Here is a 23733-nt window from a genome sequence, read left to right on the forward strand (position 1 = left end):
TGAGGCTTTTCGCGGATAGCGGGAAGCGCCGCGAAATTTGGTACGACTATTTTCTCATCAATTTTACACATGGTGTGCAAGTTTGAACCTCCTAACTTTTAAGGTCAGGTCACCAGGTCACTTTGAATGACCCAACCTCAAGTCACTTTTTTGCAACTTTGTCACCGTGCCAGAGCTACAGTAGATGTCGGAGGCCTTTGAAAGTCGCAGTATGTTATTAGGTCATTAGTAGCTACAATTTGTTCATCTCGGAATTTTGATATCAGTGACCTAAGGTCAGGTCAATTTCTCGACCTCCCCATTATAAGTCAATGGGGGAAAAATCAACTCCCTGTTTTTACCACTAAAACGAGTCGGAATGGCCCCATAAACCATACATGACCTCATATACGATCAACCTTCACTACCTTGAGGTCTGTTTTGCTGTTGGGCAGCTGTAAGGTCATGTGACGTCATCAAAGGTCACCAGCGGTTTTTTGACAATAACTCCGTACAGGAACAAGATACAGCCACGCGGATGGTCTCATTGTGTTCAGCTCGTCAAGGCGCATCGAATGATATACATGATGACCTCGAGGTCACGTGACCTGAGGTCAACCTTTGACCTTGACCTTTCGAGGTCAACATATATATCATTCGATGCGGATTGACGAGAGGATCACAACGCTGCCCTTAGTTTGTTCCTATATTGACTAGTTCGAAAGTTATTCGAGAAAAACTCTCTCCATACCTAGCGCCGCCATTTTGACTTTTTTGACCCCTGTGACGTCATCTTTGACCTGACCTGAAAATGACCTTAGTAAAAATTGTAGACCTTGTCCGTGCGTATCCCTTGCCGTTTACCGCTTGTCGCTATCTTGCTTCGTTCTCGAGATCTCAGGGGGGGGGGGCGGTCATCCGCCCACCCCCCCGTCGGTGCGAAGTTGGCGCAGACCCCCGTCGGTGCGCGGGTTAAAGGTAGAAGTGTGTACATACCGTGGAAGTCAAATGCTATCATACAAAGTTGATGCCGAGACTGAGTAAGCGCACAGTTTCGAGGTGTCGATGCCATCCTTGCACAATATTCAGACTAGCATAGGAATTAGGAAGCGTGCAAGTGACCATTCTTTTTCGGGACGACGCTGAACCATGAAAGACCTACAAACTGTTACTGCTGCACCAGTTCCTGTATTTCAATGAGAGAGATGAAAATATGTTACATAAGAAAATAGTGCATAAGACGCAATTAAACAACGCTCGAAAGCGCGTCGTGAAATTTTCACTGATCGTCATTCAATCATTTTCATCAGCACTCATGCATTCATTCTAGGTATAGCTAGTGAACATCCCAACGCAGTTTTCATTAATCTTCTCAGTCTCATGAATCCATCATCAAGCAGAGGTGTTCACGACGCGCGTCTGGCCACACTGGCCCGCATGGAATCGTTATCATCGCTCCATCCTCTTCCGTCGCCTGCCGGCTGGAGAACCGGTCACTTGCCGATGATGATGCGGCGCGGTTTACCGAAGCTCAGGCCGGCCTGCGTGGCGCCCCGGTTGTAGCCCGTCTGCTGGGTGAGCGTGGCGCTGCCGGCCGCCAGCGTCTGCTCGTCGAAGTGGCGGACGTTGGGCTGCGCGGGCCGCGGGCCCATCAGCGGGCCGCGGTACTCCGGGTGACGGTGGGCCTGCCGCACACAGAGGCGGGCGGGACCCGGGGCGTATTGAATGGGTGGGCCAGGGCCTGACGCACACGGGTGGACAGGCGGATGGGACAGGGGCGTATTGAATGGTTGGGACGGCCGACCGGCGTGTCATAATGCTGGATGCTGGTGACTATGTACCGTTAACCCGCGCATGACTGGGGAGGGGGCTCTACAGAGCCCCCTCCCGTTTTTCCGCAAGATCTTCTAAATCGCTTGACGTATCGACACGAAACTTACAGTACCTTCAGCGGCGACAATATGGTACCTTTTGTTGTCATTACAACCTTTTAGCTACCACAGGTCGGCCGGAAATGAGGTCAGAGGGACGTAATTTCGGCCGATTTTGATGCAAAACATTGAACTACGGCAATCGCTCTCAAACGCTCAATTTTTAAGCTAGATCCGATTTCTTTGCAGGAGTGGACTAAAAGTACACGTGGATAGCTAACTGCCATTTCGGATTTTTAAAATCTAAATATTTTCGGAAAATACATACATAGATAGGTATACAATAAAAACAAATCTGATTAAAAAAATGACCGAATATGCACCTAATCTGCACCAGATGTGCACCAAATGTGTACCAGATGGACGTCGTGAACACTGCTAGTATCTTTTTATGATAGGTATTCTATCAGATAAGCATCCAGCAGCATGACATGTTTGAGTACATTCACCCATGGATTTACTGTTCATACCTATATGTACATGTAATGAACAGTGAACACCCAGAGAACTTCATTTGATTTGTGCCCCGTAAGTCGTGACGAAGTTTTAAATAAGTCGACCATTTTTTTAGAACAATGTAATAGTTATAACACGTCTCAGTCCCTAAGGCTTTGCGCCATACTGCTTTCATTCCTAAATGATTCCAAGTCTGTAAATGTCATACTTGAAATGAGCACAATTGGCCCCGTGGACAAGAGGTCCGGAGACGGGCCACCAGTGGCGTGGACACAACATACGTACCTGCCGGGCCACGGCCTGGATGGCGCGCGTGACCCTCTCGATGTTGCGCCCCTCGAGCAGGTCCGAGCCCTCGAACAGGTCGACATCCGCAACTCCGTACGCCACGGCGGCCCTCAGGAAGCTAGCGGCACGCACCGGACGAGATGTAACGAGCGGAAAGCATGACGACGAAAATAGCCACAACGTGATGAGTTGCGTAGTTTCATTGCATTCTGCAAGCATTATGCAAGCGCAAAGATATAGGTATCCAGTGCATCCGTCGCCAGACCTACCAATTTTCTACGTATCTTCATTTGAAATGGTCTTTATGTACAGATTTTCAAGTTGTTTTTGCAAATAAAATGCATGGACGGGAACATAAGCAATAAGCATGATTCCAACGAAAACAATAAGTTTTGAAAAGTTACAATAATGACATAAGTCATGCTACAAGAGGTGTAAATAGAGGTGAATTGCGGGTTCAAAAGAACCAACTGTTTGAGAAACTTTCAGCATTGCGTCATCGCCATCATAAAAAAATAGAGCGGATAATGATGCAATGCCAAAAGCCCCTCAAAAACTTTTTCTTTTGCTATCATCATTCATTTTCGACTCCACGAGAGGAATGCTATTATTGATACTCTTGTAGGTATATGTTTAAAACCAGCACTAAAATGTGCTCGGGAATAAAAATATCCGTGCATCTGAACATCTAAATTTCAGAGTATTTTCCCATAGACCGCAGGAACTGACCTATGAATGTTGTCCATGTAGTTGAATGACGATCCTGATGTGTTGATACGCTTGATGCAGCCAGGCGAAAGGGAGTTCATCAGTTTGCAGAGTGCCTCACCATCCCTGAAAACACCAACACTCACTGTCGGATCACACTCATAGACAGAAGTCCCATCCCTCGGGTATGGTCCCATCCCACTCTCGGGGAACTCGGACTCACAGTGTTCAGCATGCGAAACTCTGCCGCGCGTGGCACTAACGGTATATGCATCCGCATGTTAAAAGTATGCTTCCAAACTATTGGCGACATCATTTTACACATCATTAACGTCTCAATCACCCGCTCCGACATTCCTGACCTCTGGAAACACTCTATCGTTCAACCGATCTTCAAGTCGGGCAACCCATCTGACCCCAGCAATTTCAGACCGATCTCCCTAGTTCCCGTAATCATGAAAATCATCGAGCGTGTAATCCATCAGCAGCTCTATCACTATCTCACCCATAACCACCTTCTTTCGTCTACCCAACACGGATTCCGCCCCCGACACTCCACTGAGACTGCACTGCTGTCAGTCACAGATAGCATCCTTGCCGCCACCGATAGGGGTGAGATCTCAATGCTATGCCTCATAGACCTTAGCAAATGTTTTGACGTCATTGACCATGAACTCCTTGTCAAAAAGCTCCAAATCCACGGTATTGAGACCTCCTGGTTTTCCGCTTATCTTCAGGGACACACGCAGAGTGTATCCCTGAAAGACAAAACCGGCCGTAAGATAACCTCTCGACCGCTCCCAAACACCGTAGGAGTTTTCCAGGGTTCGGCTTTGGGTCCCCTCCTCTTCACTATATTCTCCAACGACCTCTCACTATTTGCCGGAGACGCCACCGCTTATCAGTACGCAGACGACACCCAGATATTGGTGAGCGGCCCACGCAACGACATCAGGAGTCTCATCTCGCGCATGGAGGCATCGCTAGAGTCACTTAACGCATGGTTCTGCGCACACGCCCTGAAAGTCAACGCTTCTAAAACTCAACTGATGGTATTCGGTAGCCGACAAAACCTACGTAGCCTGCCTCGCTTCAAAATCTCTTTCCGTGACGCTGAGCTCCTGCCGTGCGCGCAGGTGGGAAACCTGGGTGTTGTATTCGACGGCGCACTCACCTGGGAAGCACACGTGGCCGAGCTGAGCCGTCGCTGCATGGGCGTACTGATCGGCCTCTCCCACGCACGACACTGCCTCCCAGACGGTATCCTCAAAACGATCGTGACTGCACTCGTCATCTCGCGCGTCCAGTACTGCCTCACTGTATATGGAAATGGCTCCCAGAAAAACTTCGACCGACTTCAAAAAATTCTAAACTTTGCAGCACGGGTCATATTCGGCCGCCGGAAATTCGATCACGTCTCTGGCCTCCGCGATTCACTCGGATGGATGCCTCCGAAAGCTATGGCCGATGTTAAAGGGACCCTCCCACCTTCAAAAAAGTTAATGAATTGGCATGAAAGTGATGTCGCTCGGTTCAGGAAGAGCGAAAACGAATATCTACCAAATTTCATCGAAAAATATTCACCGGTTTTCAAGATATTAGACTTTTACTATTGTTTACTTTCTCGGATCTCCGCTGTTCCTAGCGACTTTATTTGAAAGTGCGGCATTTGTTGCGCGCAAAGTAGCATATACCACCGCGTGCTACCAAACGTTTTAGTAAAAGATTTAAAAATCGTTAGACCTCCGCTGACGTCACAAATTCTAAGGGGGCATACCAATGCATTAGCCCCTTAGAATCCGAAAACTGCAAGTTTGAAATTCCATATCTCCGAATTAAAGCATTTTTCGATGTTGTGAGTGCCCAAACCGGTATTTTCAGGCCATGGCCACCAATTTGGCTATCTCAACTCAAAACTAATGTTAAGGTGGGAGGGTCCCTTTAAAACCATGGTAACTGCGCAGAAAATAATAAGCAACGGCGAGCCCGAAGCACTAGCTGCCATCTTCATGAATAACAGTGACGCGCGAGAGAGGTCCACTCGACAGGACCACCTTTTCCACCTTCCACGCTCGCGGCTCGGCTCGAGACTGGCAAGCGACGATTCGGCTACCGGGCCGCGGCGCTACTAAACAGTCTGCCTCCCGGTGTCATCGAACAGCGCCCCGCCCCATTCGCCCGTGCGGCCAAGGCTGCAGTCTGTCCGGCGATGGCGACCGCCCGACGATGACCCGTGTCAGAGGAAGGAGGTGCGACATCCGTGTGCGGTGTGCTGTCTTGAATCGTCCGTTTGTATAGGTATAGAGAGAGCGAATGTCCAGCGATTGAATCTGTATGCCTGTGTTTCTTGTCCCCGCATGTTTTTGTTTGTGCCCGACTCAGACTCTGGACTGTAATCGCCACGCCCCGCGTGGATTGTCCATGAAGGTAATACAATACAATACAATACAATACAATGGTGTATGAGATAATAGTGGATTGGTGTCTTAGCAGTTTCTGGCGACATCGAGCTCAGGCCTGCCATCTAGCGGGAAAATTATCGTAAGGTAGGAGCAAGCCGAGTGAACGCCGCTGCTTAGCGTTGTGACAAACGGGAGTGTGGTGTAGTAGCAGGCTTGCTGTGCAATTTTTCAGAAGGCAATGTCTTTATGTGTCAGTACCTGAAAGTGAAGAAATTAATAAATTTATGTGCAGGGTAAGTTATAAGAAAAGCGGTTTACCTACTGTTATTTTCTCATTAACCCTCGCCGGACCTATTGGTTTTCTAAATACGCGCCGGCCGAGGGGGGGGGGGGGGGCGGGTACGACCCCCTCACCGTTTCGCCCCTGGTGGAGCTAGCGCGTCGCGGAAGAAACGAGCGTGTGCGCCGTTACGAAACGCAGAGATTGGTACCCGATTTTAAGGTCCTAGGTCAACCGGTAATCTCTGAGTTCAGGTCAAGTGCCCCAAGGTACGGTTCAGTTTTTGGTGAATAACTTCGCAAAAAACGGCCGCAGAGCCGCGATTTTGGCAGCATCGTGTTCGCCTCGCTCAGGCGCGTCGAATGATATACTTTTTGTCCGGGTCAGGTCAACTTGGGGTGTTGACCTCAGGTCAAGGTTAGGTCAGCACCCCCAGGTCACGAAGTTGTTCGAAAGAGGTCATGTCGCATAGTATTCGATTCGGCAGGTCTTCCTGAGTTCATTGGTGGCTTTCCCGACTCGCTAGCTCAATTCGATCAAGAGTTATTGACGAAGAACTAATATGACCTTGATGACGTCATAAATGACGTCACGCAAGGTCAAAATTGCAAAAGTGACGCATCTAACCTTGCAAGGAGTGCATCAAATCACGATTCTGTGTGCTTGAGATAGTTGGAGATCGTTCCCGGCGCCAGAATAGCAGTTTTCATTTTTCCCCATTGACTTATAATGGTGAGGTCACGAAAATTACCTGACCTCATATGACCTTTAGGAAAAATCCGAGATGAACAAGTTGTGGGACTCATAATGGATACTAGATCATGCAAGTTTCATTCCCCTGTGACATCTCCTCTGGCAGTGAAGGCGTTGCGCATGGGCGGCGCCACCGGGGGGGACGGGGGGGACAGGTCCCCCGCTATCGAAAGTTAGGGGGGTACAGTACCCCCCTATCGGCGAGGCCCGTTCAATAGTTGATAATAATGCATTGTAGAGCTATCCGTGGCATTTAATGCATCGTTGGTTAATCAAGGCAGGTTCTGAATAAAGATTGCTGTTGGAATGCATCGCAGGGGTCCTGGCCATCTGCAAAAGGTGTGGAGCTGTGATGTCTGTAGTTATAAGGTGATCGGCAGGGCCTCGGGGATCGTGCCCCCTTTTTGGGGCGCCAGGCAGGGTTATTACTTATTACCTCCCCACCCCACTGCCAGGCCCCATTGCCGATAAAACCAAGCTGAAATTCCATTGATTTCCGTTACTATATGAAAATTTTCCATTCCTAATGAGTCAAATTCAAGCATGGCAGTTCTACCACAGGAACCATTTGAAATCTATGCCATTTAACCCCAGCACTTGTGGGGAGAAGTGTTCGGATAGATCACAGGCAGGACCAAAAAAGCACGCAGTAGCCCAAGACCTTATAATTGGATATAGCATCGGCTCCCTCTCGTCAAGGGGTTCGATAGCACTCGTTTTTTTTTCTGCAAAACTAAGTTCGGTCGGCGGCCGAACGGCTGGGGGTCTAATCGAGCCCCCCATCCCTCCCCTTCTTACGTCAGCGGCTGTGAAAATGCCATTACCAGCTGTTGAAACATGCCAGTTGCTTTTGCATGAGTGCACGAAAGGGTTTTAGGTCCGTGATACGTGAAAGGTTCTACATGAAAATTGAGATACACCAGCTTATCAAATTGTGCTCACTGTGGTGCGCTCGGTTTTACCTTGACTAGTCTTTGAATTCTGGGGTGAAACAGACCAGTCAAGAAACCTGTTCCATAAGGAGAGCCACTAATGCTTAAGAGATGTGGGATGAGGTTTCCAGAGACCTTCATTACCTCCCAAAGGGGGTGCCCCGCCATTTGCCAATCCCTGCTGTAGTTGTTACGATTGGAGGGTGAATATGAGAACGATGCAGGTCGTGCCAGCTCGATCATGACGAACACAATGGTGCCGACATCACAGCTCTACTGCCATTTTTGACGAAGTTAATCAACAAGGACCGGAATCCTACCCTGGGGCATTTCACCTGCAGAGGTCGCCGGACCTGAGACCCTTTCACTCAATTTTTTCAACGGTGCATGCGCTCGTTTTTCCCGCGAAGCTCTTGGCAAGTAAAATCCATCAGAAAGTGTGATCTAATAACGGTTGGTGACCTTCCATGACCTAGCATGGCCTTTTGAGTGACCACCGATGACATGACCACTGACGGCTAGCCATTAGCTGCACCCTGCCCGTTGCATATGGATCAGGTGGTGATGTCATGATTCTGAAATTATATTGCAGTTTTGGCGCACTTGTCAGAGCAGAAGACATTCCCACTTTTCCTCCATGACTATGTATATGATGGTGAAGCCCTGAAGCTGACCAGACGTAAGATCGAAAATTTGAAAGTACGAAATGTAAGAATAGCTGGCACTGCTACTTATGCCTAAGCAATTCGCAGCTTGTAGGAAACCAGCTTTGAGTTGGCAAGACTGCAAATTTTGATTTAGAGGGAAGGATGCTTGAAAAGGTGATCGATCTTTTTTTGCATACACGATCAGTATCTACTTTTGGGATTTTCGATTTTCGGTCCCCGTCCCCCCCTATCGAAAACCCGTGGCGCCGCCCCTGGCGTTGCGAAGTTGCGACATCTGAAGACCGTGCAGAGGTTCACTTATGACGTCATAGGTCAGTAACCTGACCTGACCCAAAAATGCAGTCGGTGTCAAAAGATCCGGCTTGAATCAAAGGTCAGGTATGCCAAGTTTCAGCTCTCTATCGCCAGCGTGTTCGGAGCTATCGCGAAAAAACCCTATGGGGGGCGGCAGCACCCGCCCCCCCTCGGCCGGCGAGGGATAACCCGGCACCGCCTGGGCTATTTCCGCACCCACGACAGCCTGGGGGGGGGGTCGGATCCGACCCCCCCTGTTATCTCGAGAACCAATGGTCGTTTCGAGCCCCGCGAGGCGGCGTTCGAAAGGTCTCTACGAGACCTTCCCAAAGCACTCTTAGGATTTTAAGATTGAGGTCAACTTTCGGGTCAAGGTCAGGTCAAAGGTCAAATTCAGGGGTTTTGCATGGGCTTACGGACAGCGGAATCGATAGCTGCTGCTCGGAACTCACCAAAAATAACCTCAAAGGCCTAGTGAAGGTACCATGTGCGTATAGGGGTCATACGAAGTACAGGTCAAGGCCAGGTCAGGTCACGAAAGGTCACGGTTTTCACTTTCTGCTACATGGGCGTGCGACACAAGTTTTATGGCTTATTTTTCACGCCGAATCCGATGGTAATGGTTATATGTGACCCCAAGTCACTGTGCTGGTGATAAGTGTGCATTGAAAGCATATAAAATCGTTTATACCATACATAACTAAACGAGGGCCAAGGAAAAAGTCAATTTTTCAACTTTTTATTCTTGACATAAAAATACACTTTTCGAGACGAGCTTTGTCCCAGAAATCTAGTGGTGCCATTCGTTTTCACATGCGATGTTCAGAAGTGCCTCTAATTCACGAAAATGCTTATGAAGTCACCATGCCCTATGCATGTTGAAGCTATTTTTACAATTTAGGGGTCAAAAATCAAGATAGAAAGTTGAAATTTGGGACATCTAATGTTCTAATAGAGCTCTATAACATATATTCCGATTTTTTGAAATTCCCAAAATTTTGGATTTTATTAGCTATTTTCCAAAAAATATAGTTTTTTTTAATTTTTAGGGGTGAAAAATGCATTTTATGGAAAATCCGAGATAGCCATTTTAAAAACTCGTTGAGCTGCGTCTTTTCGTGTCCTTAATTTGCAATTTGCTTAAAACCACGATTTTTGGCGATTTTTTAAACATTTACCATTTTTGACTGAAAACGCCATGTAGTTACATCACTAAAATCGATATATCTAAAAAATATTTGGAAATTTTTTCTTAAAAATTGCACAGGAGACGTCAACTTGATGGGGGAGGAGGTATGCCAAGTTGTAAGTGGATAGCATAAGCGGTTCATGAGTTATTCGAGAAAAACAGAGGGGGTCGGATCCGACCTCCCCCCCAGGCGGTCGCGGGTTAATTAACTCGTGAAACAATGAGTTATTGGATAATTTGCCAACCCGTGTCATTCTCGCTATTTTCCACATCGATATGTCTTTACTTGGCCTAAGTTGCACATATTATCCGATCAAAGAACAACACGACCGTACGTACCATCTACAAGTCTAATGAAAGAGTTAAACGGAATTTACAACGTCTTTGCCGTTCAATGTGTCATTCAAGACGCGGTATTAAAAGGACCCAAGCAGAGCTGCCTATACGCAGCTCTGGTTCCATCGATTATAGCCGATGGAATTTCAGTGACTTTGACTCCAACTCCGATTACCTATCTCTAAAGCTGTAGGCCTGAAAGCTCTTCCCGCGAAACCTTTTTTCGGGGTCGAAATTGGCAGAAATGACGTCACTCTGACGTCATTAGCCCGCGCCCCATTGGGGGGGGGGCTATTCATAGCCCCCCTCCCGTTTTTCTGCAATAACTTCCAAACCGCTTGACGTATCGACGCCAAATTTTCAGTACCTTAGGCTGCATCAATTTGACACCTTGTGTCAAAATTTGAACTTCATAACTACTATAGGTCGGCCGGAAATGACGTCAGAGTGACGTCATGTTCGGCCGATTTCGACGCAAAACATTGAACCACGGCAATCGCTCCCAAGGGCTTAGTTTTTAAGCTAGATCCAATTTCTTTGCATGAGAGGACTCAGAATAGACTGCGCTATCAAACTGCAATCTCGGATTTTCGAAATTTTGAAAATGTCGAAAATTTGATATAATAAAATCCAAAATTACTATTTTTACATTTTTTTCAATTTTGTTTTGGTTTTTCGAAAAACTGGAATGTATGTGATAGAACGCATTATTATGACTAACTCTAGCAATTTTTAGCTAAATATCTTAACCCTAGAACGCCTAGGGGGGTTGTATCAACCCCCCCCCCTGGAGTTTTTTCAAAGTGCACGCTAAACGGCTTGTCGTAGCGGGCTGAAATTTTCAATACCCTCTGGGGCAACCTTTGCGCATCTTTTGCCGAAAAAAATTGATCGGGTCATGTCAGGTCACGGAGTTATGACGTCATAAGAGGTACAGCCTCCGGCCGGATTTTCACAAACTGAGTGCCAACGCCCGAGGTTTCCTGCCGGTGGTACGGACATCGGTTGATGGATCGTGATGAAACTTCCCATGCATGTTAGGGCAAGTATTGGCTATCATATGGTATAAGAAATTTGACCGGGTCAGGTCAGGTCACGGAGCTATGACGTCACAAGAGGAACAGCGTCCGGTACTATTTTTGAAAAGCGCCCGAACCACTATTTTGCTAATTCTTGTCAGCTCAATGGGAATATGCAGCAATATTAGCTTCTATAGGGAGCAAATGGACCTCCCAAATCCAAAAATACAATCAGATTTCAAAAATTTAAATTTTGATTTTTCGAATTTCTGCCGCCGACTGTGACCTTGCCGACTTCCGGCGCTCCCAACGCGCCATTTTTAGAGCTAGGGAAACGAAATACATACCAAACGATAGAAAATTGATCAAGGAACACGATAGTGAAGGTTTCAAGTCGATATCTCCCACCGTTTTGCCGCAATCGCCGCCGGAAGTTGAAAAAAGTCTATTTTTCCGAAAATTTGACCTTTGACCGGTCAAAAGTAGGTCAAATGTTGACCTAGGACCGAAAAATATACCACCAATCGCGAGATCTCGTTGAGAGCAATCCGTTGGTTTTTTCCGCTAAGCTCTACGACCTTCCGTTTCGAAACGCCAGGGGGGGGTCGTAACAACCCCCCCCTGGTCGTTCGTGTTATGAGAAATGGCCTGGTCGTGCGAGGGTTAAAAAATGGCCAAGTTTTACGCATTATTGCAAAACATTCACAATTATTATTTTTTCAAATCAATTTTTCAGCACGTGTTTGACATCGTACGCCAATATAGATAGCACCATCGTGTTCCTGAGCTCAAACTGCATCCAATAGACACCTTTTTTGTTGAAAAATTTCAACTTCAAAATTTGACTTTTTTGACCTGGAAGTGACCTGACCTAAGCTAAATTTAATCAAAATGACCTCGAATGACACAGACGACATCAAATTCGAAATCTCGGACCTAAATTGACCATAAAACATGTGTCACGTGACTGACGCATGATATATTATTTTCGTGACCTGTGATGACCTGACCTTGACCTGAAAATCAAAGTACAAGTTTGGTACCCTCAGGGTATATAGAGCATCTTCTCACGAGTGTGTGATCCAAAAATGAGCCTGATCTGACTTGTAAGACGGCGGCCAGAGCCCAAAACGTGAACAAGCCAAAATGCTAATAATTTTTACTTTGATCTGAACTGTGACGTCATCGGTGACCTCGAGGTCAATGAAATTAGATTTCGTTCGACAGTTTTTCCGGGGCTATCAGACGCCGTTTGAATTTTGACGATCGGCGTAGTAGTTTCGGAGTTAGGAGTGGGGGGGGGGCTATGAATAGCCCCCCCCCCCCCCAGTAGGGCGTGTTATACGCAGACCCCAGTGGGGCGCGGGTTAGTGGCCAACCTATCATAGCCTTTGATTTTTTTTTTGTCACAATGTGTACTAAAAGCTATTCACGGGAGGGTACTGAAAGTTTGGTGACAATCGGCGCAGCGGTTCTCCAGATATATAAAAAACTAAGGGGGGAAATGCCCCCCCCCCCACCGCCTGGAAGGATAAGTCTCGGTGTGTGTAGTGAACCCACCCGTGGTACCAACTGTACTATAAGTCTCGGTGTGTGTAGTGAACCCATCCGTGGTACCCACTTTACTAGGTTTAAGTCTCGGTGTGTGTAGTTAGACCCATCCGAGGTACAACTCGCTGTACTGGGTCTCGGCGTGTGGAGTGGTGGTGCTCGCTGCACTGGGTCTCGGTGCATGTGGAGGTGAGCCTACCTGAGGAAATCGCTGTACGGGACCCCGGCCGGCCACTGTTCACCAGTAACCGTCTCGATCCAGCGCTGCACCTCCTCCTCCTGGGCCTTATCCCGACCACCGAATATCTGCGGAAACAAAACAGCCACTACACTTCATCATCTGCACGGTAAATAGCCTACGTCTTATTTAACCTTCCAGGCGGTGGGGGGGGGCATTTTTTTGCCCCCGTTTAGTTTTTTTTCTCGATATATCTCGAGAACTGCTGCGCCGATCGTCACCAAACTTTCAGTACCCTCCCGTGAATAGCTATTGCACATTGTGACGAACATTTTTTCCAAAGGCTATGATAGGTTAGCCGCTAATAACGTCAGAGTGACGTCATTTTGCCATTTTCGACAAAAAAAAAGGTTTAGCGGGAAGAGCTATCAGGCCTACAGCTTTAGAGATACATAAAAATGTTTCAGATATAAAAGGTGTAGAAGTAAGAGGGCTACAAAACTGCTATCTGGGCTTTTAAATTTTTTTTGGATTTTGACCCAAAAAATCAAAAAATATTTTGTTTGAATATAATACGAAAAATCCGAAACGTTTTTAGAATTTCGAAAAAAAACCGGAATATATGTGATAGCCCCTACCACGTTCTATCTACATACCAAATTTGAGATTGATACCTCCTATTTTGGCCAAGTTATAGCGAAAAAACTGTTAAAAATTGATGACGTCAAATTTTCAAACTCAGTTTTTAGCAATTCTAGCCCTCGCCGGCCGAGGGGGGGGGGCGGGTGCCGCCCCCCCATAGGGTTTTTTCGCGATAGCTCCGAACACGCTGGCGATAGCGAGCTGAAACTTGGCATACCTGACTGTTATAAACTTAAAATTTCTTTTGAGGCCGATGCATTGTATTTAAAAGGTATGCCTCGTGAAAATTAAAAACAAAACACACAATGCCTACATTTTTGGACAACAACTTTCTTTCATTTTTGTCCTACATTTTGAAATTAAATAAAACACGTGCTGCACGAACTCGGTAGCCTAGGGAGCCACCATATCGACAATACCCTATTATCTATGATACATGCATACATGCAGGCTTTGTTCGTAACAGCCTCCCCATAATTCGACCTAGCTCCGTTTACGAATTATCACTTCGACATCGAACAAAGCACGCACGCAGGCAAACAAACATGGACATTTAAAAGACCATCGTCACTAGATGCTTCGATAGGACTTGCATCAACCGCCTGAGCTGCGCGTGTTTTACTTCCGTCCGTTGGCAGTCTTCCAGCAGGCTCAGACGGACAGTTGGACGTGCGTACCTACATCCCGCTGACCGCCTCGATTTCGGCGGCGGGCGCGTAGCCGTCGGTCCCATAAATCGGGTGGACAGCTCTACCTAAAGGAGGCCTCCCCGCTGCAACATAGCGGGCAGCCATCTCTGCCGGCGGTCGCTGTCCTCTGTTGCGTCATCTGTGAGGGCGGCACGTGAGTATCGGGCGGTTTGGCGTCCGGTCGGCTCCAGTACAGACCCGTGTCGTGATGCCTGCCTCTCACTAGATCGGTTTCGAGCGGCCAGGGCGCCGCCTCCTCCAGTACCAACTTCCCCGGCAGCGAGCTGAGCTGGATTTCGTCTGGTTCCGTCGTCAGGAGCTGTCCCACCGGAGCGCGCAGAGCGTCATCACCTGGTGCACGGACATGGTGAACCAGCAGCGTGTCATCTCGGTGGAGCGCCGGCAGCCGGCCGGTGGCTATCCATCCTAGCCGCGTGCGCACCGCGGACGGGCTCCCCGGTGGGCCCTCTCGGACCTCTCGTGGCACGATCAGACCGAATACATCGGCTCCGAGCAGGACTTCAACTACCTCCGAGGTCGCTTCACAGAGGTCGACGTCTGCCAGATGTGGCCACTTCAACTTCTCCAGCGGCCAGTTCACCGCCCGTCCGGATACGTTCAGCGTTGGAGTTGCTTGTGCGTTCATCACTTCGTAGAGCTCGCCTGACCCCATAGGCTGCACGCTAAACGTAACTCGTCGTGACGGCCTGGCCGTGATGCGATCGACCGTAGCGACCCGCAGTGGCTGTACTGGCCCTGTCAGTCCCAACTGACCCGCCAGCTTCTCCGTTACCAGCGATATCTGGCTTCCCAGATCTAACAGGGCATTCACCCGGCGGCTACCTCCCGGCCCGTGAGCAGTTACCGGCACCACCTGCAGGATCAGCTGGGTCCTGCCGGCTGCCGGCGCTCCGTCAGCTCCGGTGACGGTCTGTGTGCCCACACGGGCGACTGAGTCCACTGTCCCGTGACATCGGACGGGTGCACGCTGAGACTTATCACAAACGGCGCCAGGAACACTCGGGGCGGGCGCCGCAGCACTGTGAAGAAGATGGTGATGGTACCGGCCACACCCGTTCACAGTGCATTTTCTTCTCAGCTTGCACTTGCGTGCGACGTGGCCAACCGCTAGGCACGAGAAGCACGCTCGTGCCTGCGTGACAATGCACATTCGGTCGCTCAGACTCATGCGCAACAGCTCCTCACATGAGTCTAGCCCGTGGCCGCCGCCGCAGCAGCCACACGGGAGAGAAGGTGCCGACACGACAGCAGACACACCCGCCATACGGGATACAACAGCCTCCCCGGTCATTCTGTCCCGATCTCCATCTCTACTGCTGCTGCTGAGGCTGTCCTGACAGACGTCTCGGCGGTCATCCTGCACTGCACGCGCAGCCAGCGCCTGTCTCCGTAGCCATCTGTCTAAGTCGCCAAGAGTCGGCCGCACAGGCCTCTTTGCCAGAACTTCCTCTTCCCACTTCCAGGCGAGTGACAAAGGCAGCTTTGAGACGACTGCTGCGACATTGGAGGTGGCTGCGAGGTCAGCGTGGTAACCCATCGACCGCAGCACACTGACGGCGGCGTGCAGGGCGCGGGACAGCTCGGCCAGACCAGTCAGGCTGTGTTCCGTCACAGGAGGCAGCTGTAGCACCTGACGAATGCTGGACCTCACAACCGCTGTCGGATCACCAAACTGCTCCTGTAGCTCGCGGAGAGCTTCTCCGTAGAGGGAGCCGTCACACAGGAGGCCACTGACGGCGTCTCGTGCCGGCCCTTCGAGACACGCCTGAAGGTGAGTCAGTCGCTCTGCGTCAGAGAGCTCGATTCGATCGTGCACTAACGACTTGAACAGAGCGCTCCACCTGGGCCACTGCAGCGGGTCACCGTGAAACTTCTCCAGCGCCAGTCTCGGTAGAGGAGAGGGTGCTGCAGCCGTGCGCTGTCCCGGCTTAACCATCTCTGGGCTGGTGGAGGGAAGCAGCTGGTCGATCCAGGAGCCAAGCGGCGTTCTCTCCGGGGAGCAGGCCCGGCTCCCCAGCTCGCTGATCCAGCGGCTGGTGCGATCGGCGGCAGTCACCGGTGCCGCGTCACACGGCGGCTGATGATCCGTGACAGCAGTGGGAGGCGGCTGTCCGGCTGCCGCGGGCGACTGCACTCTGGAGTCGCCGCCGCCACGCACACGCTCGTCATCACCATGGTCATCACTTCCATCCCGCTCGTCTTGTTCAATGAGGTCCGCCTCCGCTTCGAGAAGCTCAACCTCGTGAGCGAGCGCGGACTCTTTCAATCGCCGCTCAGCCTCCTCAAGCTGTCGCTCCAGCTCGCTTCGTTGTCGCTGCTGTGACAGACGAAGCTTGGCCAGCTCTGCCTCACGCCTTACCGTGGAACTTCTCGACGAAGCCGACACGGCACTGCAGGTTTTCAATGATTCCGTAGTCATTTTACATATTTACATTTTACATAGGTATACGTAGTCATCATACTCATCTTACACGTATATCATTCCAAAAAAAAAAAAAAAAAATCCGGATCCATTAGAATTACTGATTACTAAAGATCCGGCCCGAGGACCATGTTATAAACTTAAAATTTCTTTTGAGGCCGATGCATTGTATTTAAAAGGTATGCCTCGTGAAAATTAAAAACAAAACACACAATGCCTACATTTTTGGACAACAACTTTCTTTCATTTTTGTCCTACATTTTGAAATTAAATAAAACACGTGCTGCACGAACTCGGTAGCCTAGGGAGCCACCATATCGACAATACCCTATTATCTATGATACATGCATACATGCAGGCTTTGTTCGTAACACTGACCTTTGATCCAAGCCGGATCTTTTGACACCAACCGCATTTTTGGGTCAGGTCAGGTCACTGACCTATGACGTCATAAGTGAACCTCTGCACGGTCTACAGATGTCGCAACTTCGCAACGCCCTCACTGTCAGAGGAGATGTCACAGGGAAATGAAACTTGCAGGATCTAGTATCCATTATGAGTCCCACAACTTGTATATCTCGGATTTTTCCTAAAGGTCATATGAGGTCAGGTCATTTTCGTGACCTCACCATTATAAGTCAATGGGGAAAAATTCAAACTGCTATTCTGGCGCCGGGAACGATCTCCAACTATCTCAAGCACACAGAATCGTGATTTGATGCACTCCTTGCAAGGTTAGATGCGTCACTTTTGCAATGTTGACCTTGCGTGACGTCATTTATGACGTCATCAAGGTCATATTAGTTTTTCGTCAGTAACTCTTGATCAAATTGAGCTAGCGAGTCGGGAAAGCCACCAATGGACTCAGGAAGACCTGCCGAATCGAATGATATGCGACATGACCTCTTTCGACCAACTTCGTGACCTGGGGGTGCTGACCTGACCTTGACCTGAGGTCAACACCCCAAGTTGACCTGACCCGGACAAAAAGTATATCATTCGACGCGCCTGAGCGAGACGAACACGATGCTGCCAAAATCGGCGCTCTGCGGCCGTTTTTTGCGAAGTTATTCACCAAAAACTGAACCGTACCTTGGGGCACTTGACCTGACCTCAGAGGTCACCGGTTGACCTAGGAACTTAAAATCGGGTACCAATCTCTGCGTCTCGTAACGGCGCACACGCTCGTTTTTTCCGCGACGCGCTAGCTCCACCAGGGGCGAAACGGCGAGGGGGGGGTCGTACCCGCCCCCCCCCCCCCTCGGCCGGCGCGTATGTAAAAAACCAATAGGTCCGGCGAGGGCTAGACCTCGTACCGCAAAACAAAGACCACTATCGTGACGAGCTGCATCGAATCACTACCCATTTTATGCAAAAATATCAACTTTAAAATTTGACCTATTTTGACCTGACCTTGACCTGACCTCCACCAGAAAGTTACCTAAACCGTACCTGATGGTCTTATAACTGACACCATTGAGTTGGAAATGAAAAACTGGCCATAAAACATGCATCGCACAACCTTAGTAAAGTTGGGTTCATGTGGTGACCCATGGTGACCTTTGGTCACCTGACCTGTGACCTGACCTGGTATGACCAGTGACCTCTAATAGCAACATATGTACTAGACAACTGACGCCCTATCGTTGATTTTCGACAAAATGCGTTTTACTCAGTGTTATAGCACCTAGAAGCCCTGTGAACGGTGAAACATTTTATCTTTGACCTGACCTGTGACGTCATCGGTGACCCCGAGGTCAATGAAATTTAGTTCCCTTCAACAAATTTGACAGGGCTATCAAACGCCGTTCACATCAATTTTACACATGATGTGCAAGTTTGAACCTCCTACCTTTCAAGGTCAGGTCACCAGGTCACTTTGAATGACCCAACCTCAAGTCACTTTTTTGCAAATTTGTCACCGTGCCAGAGCTACAGTATATGTCGGAGGCCTTTGAAAGTCGCAGGATGTTATAAGGTCATTAGTAGCTACAATTTGTATATCTCGGAATTTTGATATCGGTGACCTAAGGTCAGGTCAATTTCGCGACCTCCCCATTATAAGTCAACGGGGGAAAAATCAACTCCCTGTTTTTACCACTAAAACGGGTCGGAATGGCCCCATATACCATACATGACTTCATATACGATCAACCTTCACTACATTGAGGTCTGTTTTGCTGTTGGGCAGCTGTGAGGTCATGTGACGTCATCAAAGGTCACCAAAAGTTTTTGGCCAATAACTCCGTACAGGAACAAGATACAGACGCGTGGATGGTCTCATTGCGTTCAGCTCGTCAAGACGCATCGAATGATATACATGATGACCTCGAGGTCACGTGACCTGGGGTCAACCTTTGACCTTGACCTTTCGAGGTCAACATATATATGATTCGATGCGGATTGACGAGAGGATCACGATGATGCCCTTAGTTTGTTCCTATCTTGACTAATTCGAACGTTATTCGAGAAAAACTCTCCATATCTAGCGCCGCCATTTTGACTTTTTCGACCCCTGTGACGTCATCTTTGACCTTACCTGAAAATGACCTTTGTAAAAAATTGTAGATCTTGACCGTGCGTATCCGATGCCGTTTACCGCTTGTCGCTATCTTGCTTCGTTCTCGAGATCTCAGGGGGGCGGTCATCCGCCCCCCCCCCGTCGGTGCGAAGTTGGCGCAGACCCCGTCGGTGCGCGGGTTAAAAAAAGGATTTTAAAAAATGTAAAATTTTGACAATAATGCGAATAACTTGGCTATTTTTGAAGAAATTGGGCTAAAACTTGCAAATGTAGTTCATCAGTGTATGTTCTATCACATATATTCTGGTTTTTGCGAAAAGTCAAAAACTTTTTGAAAAAAAAATATTTATTTGGTAATTGTAAATACATGTTTTTTTCAAAATCATCAAAATATCGAAAATTCGAGATAGCAGTGTGATAGCTAGGTGAATTTGTAGTCCACTCATGCAAAGAAAATGGATCTACATAGCTTTAAAACTGAGCTCTTGAGAGCGTTTGCCGTAATTCAGTATTTTGCATGAAAATCGGCCGACATGACGTCACTCTGGCGTCATTTACGGTCAAACTATGGTAGCTAGAAAGTTCAGATTTTAAAAACATGGTGTCAAATTGATGCCTTGGAAGGTACCGCAAGTTTCGTGTTGATCCGTCAAACGGTTTAGAAGATATTGCTGAAAAACGGGGGGGGGGCTCTGTAGAGCCCCCCAGTTATGCGCGGGTTAATGACCTCTCGTGACCTGACCTGTGACCTAGACAAGTGACTGAAGTAAGTTCGTAATTATTTTGGACGTTCTTTCGAACGCCGCCTTCCACATATCGCGTCGTGACCCAGGAGTCGAGTTAGAACTAGCGGGGGGAGGTGTTCAACGGGTTCCGGACAAAATATGAAAATTCAAAATATGCAATCACAAAATATAGAAGGTAAAATATCGAAGTGACACAATAAGGAATGCAAAATATCGAAAGGGAAAAATATCGAAGTTGCAAAATATCGAAAAGCAGAATATTGAACTGGCAAAATATCGAATCGCAAATATCGAAACCGCAAAACATCGAATAGCATAATATCGAAAGATGAAATATCGAAAGACAAAACATCGAAAAGACAAAATATAAAAAGACAAAAAATCAAGAGACAAAACATCGAAAGTCAAAATATCTATCGAAAGCAAAATACCTATAGAAAAGACCAAAATATCGAAAGCAGAATATTGAATGTAATCGCTGATGAATTGACGTTTCCGACTGTTGTTGTTTTTAACTGAAAAAGAGGTGAGCTGGGTTGGGTTGGGTTGGGTTGAGTTAGGTTAGGTTAGGTTAGGAATTTTCGATATTTTGCCTTTTTCGATTTTCTGCTTTTGATATTTTGTCTTTTCTATATTTTGTCTGTTCGACATTCTGCACTCGATATTTTGTCTTTTCCATAGTTCGCTTTCGATATTTTGTCTTTTAGATTATTTCATGTATTTCAATGTTTAGCCATTTCGATATTTTGCTATTCCGATATTATGCGAGTCGATATTTTGCTATTTCGATATTATGCCATTTTGATATTTCGCGGATTCGATATTATGGGACTCGGCATTTTGCGATTTCGAAATTTTACGACTTCGTTTTTTGCTTTGGTAATTTGCGTTCGATATTTTGTCATGGAATTGTGTTCAACCCGCCCCCCTTCCCAGCAGGGCCTGGAAATCCAGAACCCCCAGCGGGGCGCGGGAAAGAAGTAATACGGGCGAGGGTTAAAAACTGTCCGAAAATTTGGGTTCCGAACAAATCATCTGCCCATTTTCGACTGTTCAGTTGCTCAGCGTTGGTGCCAGGGCCGAGCATCGGTGGGTACGAGATACGGGGCCGGGTGGCTGGCCGACGGCTATATTTGGCTCGGTCGCCGGGGTCATGACGCAAGGTGGAGGACACTTCCGATTGACAACGGAGTTTTTAGCGGCTATTTCACGATGAATATGTTAATGAATTGACCCTACAGTGTTGTTACTGAGTTCAACAAGATATGTATCGAATATCTATCAAATTTCACCGAGCAATAGGGATATCATTTTTTACCTGTCCACACATATTTTTTTAGACGGACATATTTTAATAAAAATATAAGAATGTCATGCAATTGTTACGGAAACATGGTTATCAGGGTTATTCAGGTATTAAGTAATTTTTTAACCGTCTTACAAACAAAAAGCACAAAAAGTAATGTTTCATGCTTTTGTTTTTTCACTTTTTTAATGAATCGATTAATATCAATCATAATTATATGTAATGAAAATAAAAGCACTTGATAAAAACGAATTTCCGGGCAATTCGCTTGGCGCGCATTTCACGGTCGTGTTGTGCACAATGCACATCATCTCAAAAACCTCAGTATTCATTACGATTCAAGCTGGGACGGACCTGGTACTTAACCCGCGCACCGACGGGGGGGGCGGATATCCGCCCCCCCTGAGGTTTTTCGCGAATAGCGGGAAAACCGCGGCGCGTAGCGCCGCGAAATTTGGTATGACTATAACCACATCAATTTTACACATGGTGTGCAAGTTTGAACCTCCTACCTTTAAAGGTCAGGTCACCAGGTCACTTTGAATGACCCAACCTCAAGTCACTTTTTTGCAACTTTGTCACCGTGCCAGAGCTACAGTAGATGTCGGAGGCCTTTGAAAGTCGCAGGGTATTATTAGGTCATTAGTAGCTACAATTTGTATATCTCGGAATTTTGATATCGGTGACCTAAGGTCAGGTCAATTTCGCGACCTCCCCATTATAAGTCAATGGGGGAAAAATCAACTCCCTGTTTTTACCACTAAAACGGGTCGGAATGGCCCCATATACCATACATGACTTCATATACGATCAACCTTCACTACCTTGAGGTCTGTTTTGCTGTTGGGCAGCTGTGAGGTCATGTGACGTCATCAAAGGTCACCAAAGGTTTTTGGCCAATAACTCCGTACAGGAACAAGGTACAGACGCGTGGATGGTCTCATTGTGTTCAGCTCGTCAAGACGCATCGAATGATATACATGATGACCTCGAGGTCACGTGACCTGAGGTCAACCTTTGACCTTGACCTTTCGAGGTCAACATATATATCATTCGATGCGGATTGACTAGAGGATCACGATGATGCCCTTAGTTTGTTCCTATCTTGACTAGTTCGAAAGTTATTCGAGAAAAACTCTCTCCATATTTAGCGCCGCCATTTTGACTTTTTCGACCCCTGTGACGTCATCTTTGACCTGACCTAAAAATGACCTTAGTAAAAATTGTAGATCTTGACCGTGCGTATCCGATGCCGTTTACCGCTTGTCGCTATCTTGCTTCGTTCTCGAGATCTCAGGGGGGGGCGGTCATCCGCCCCCCCCCCCCCGTCGGTACTAAGTTGGCGCAGACCCCCGTCGGTGCGCGGGTTAAGTTATTGAAGTGATTAGCATGACCCGAATATCGGATATCTATCGATTTTGCAGCTTATTTCGATCAAATGAGATTCGGGTACAATGGGAAAGATTATAATGGAGCCCTTCCGATCTATCTTCCCAAACTGTATCAGCGATAGCAGTGATACCCTGTGGACTCACCCACGGCATGGCTGGTCTCGGCTGTGTGAGAGGGCGTGTGCACGTGCGGCGGGTGCGCTCCGGAGTGGCCGTCTGACCTCAGGCCGGGGGAAACGCTCCTCCCTCGGCGGACAGAGCTGCAGCCTGCAGCCGCGGCTATTTTCAGAGTCGCCCCACCGGCACCGAGGCTTGACTCACCCTCTGGTGGGGCGAGACCAGCCTTTTGACGGACACATGCTGTTTTACGGGCTGCCAAAGATGCCAAACCCATGTGTTGAAATAAGGTGGGCGGCGTAGCTGGCAGCGCAGACTGGCGCTAAACTCACCGAACTCATCTCAGGACAGCTGATATTACAAAAGCTTAGCTGCTGTTGCTGGGCGCGTCTTCGTGTGCACTGTGCAGGGCATTATTACCCCATGCCCTGATGGTGTGTTTGTGTGTGGGGAGGGGAGCTATTCCCCCCCCCCACTCCACTCCTCCAGTCTTCTCGCATTATCTCTAAAACACCTGCGCACTGCGCAGTTCGTCGCGAAACTTTCAGTACCTACCCTCTCGCACATCACTTTTACACCTTGTGTCTAAAATTGTTTCCACAGCCTATGATAGGTTAGTAACAAATGACATCAGAGTGACGTCATGTTCGGCCATTTTTTGACCCAAAAAAGGTTTTGCGGGGAGAACTATCATGCCTACAGTTTTGAAGATAGAGAAAAACATTCAAAGTCAAAAATATGTAAAATGAACATAAATGCAAATTACGTCATCAGATTTTTATTTTTATTTTAGTTTCAACCCAAAAGTTAAAAAAAAATTAGGTGTTATATAAACCTTAGCCCGCGCCGGGCCGGTGCTCTGAGATTCCGCGCCGGGCCGGGGGGGGGGGGGGGTTCTGAACAACCCCCCCTTC

At 47.9% G+C, this 23733-nt stretch overlaps 1 protein-coding gene across 1 annotated transcript; it reads right to left on the minus strand.

Moving 5' to 3' along the window:
* Window positions 1-1151: 1151 nt before the first annotated feature.
* LOC122369190 (muscle-specific protein 20-like) lies at window positions 1152-23042 on the minus strand. Its single transcript, XM_043343726.1, has 5 exons — window positions 22847-23042; window positions 12986-13092; window positions 3384-3488; window positions 2652-2772; window positions 1152-1664 (listed from the first exon to the last, which is right to left on the minus strand). Exons 1-5 carry the CDS (start codon window positions 22853-22855, stop codon window positions 1473-1475), a joined length of 534 nt encoding a protein of 177 aa, XP_043199661.1. The 5' UTR covers window positions 22856-23042; the 3' UTR covers window positions 1152-1472.
* Between the last annotated feature and the right edge of the window lie 691 nt (window positions 23043-23733).

Source organism: Amphibalanus amphitrite, unplaced genomic scaffold, assembly GCF_019059575.1.
Source record: "Amphibalanus amphitrite isolate SeventyFive unplaced genomic scaffold, NRLGWU_Aamphi_draft 001014F_arrow, whole genome shotgun sequence".
Taxonomy (NCBI): Eukaryota; Metazoa; Arthropoda; class Thecostraca; order Balanomorpha; family Balanidae; genus Amphibalanus; species Amphibalanus amphitrite.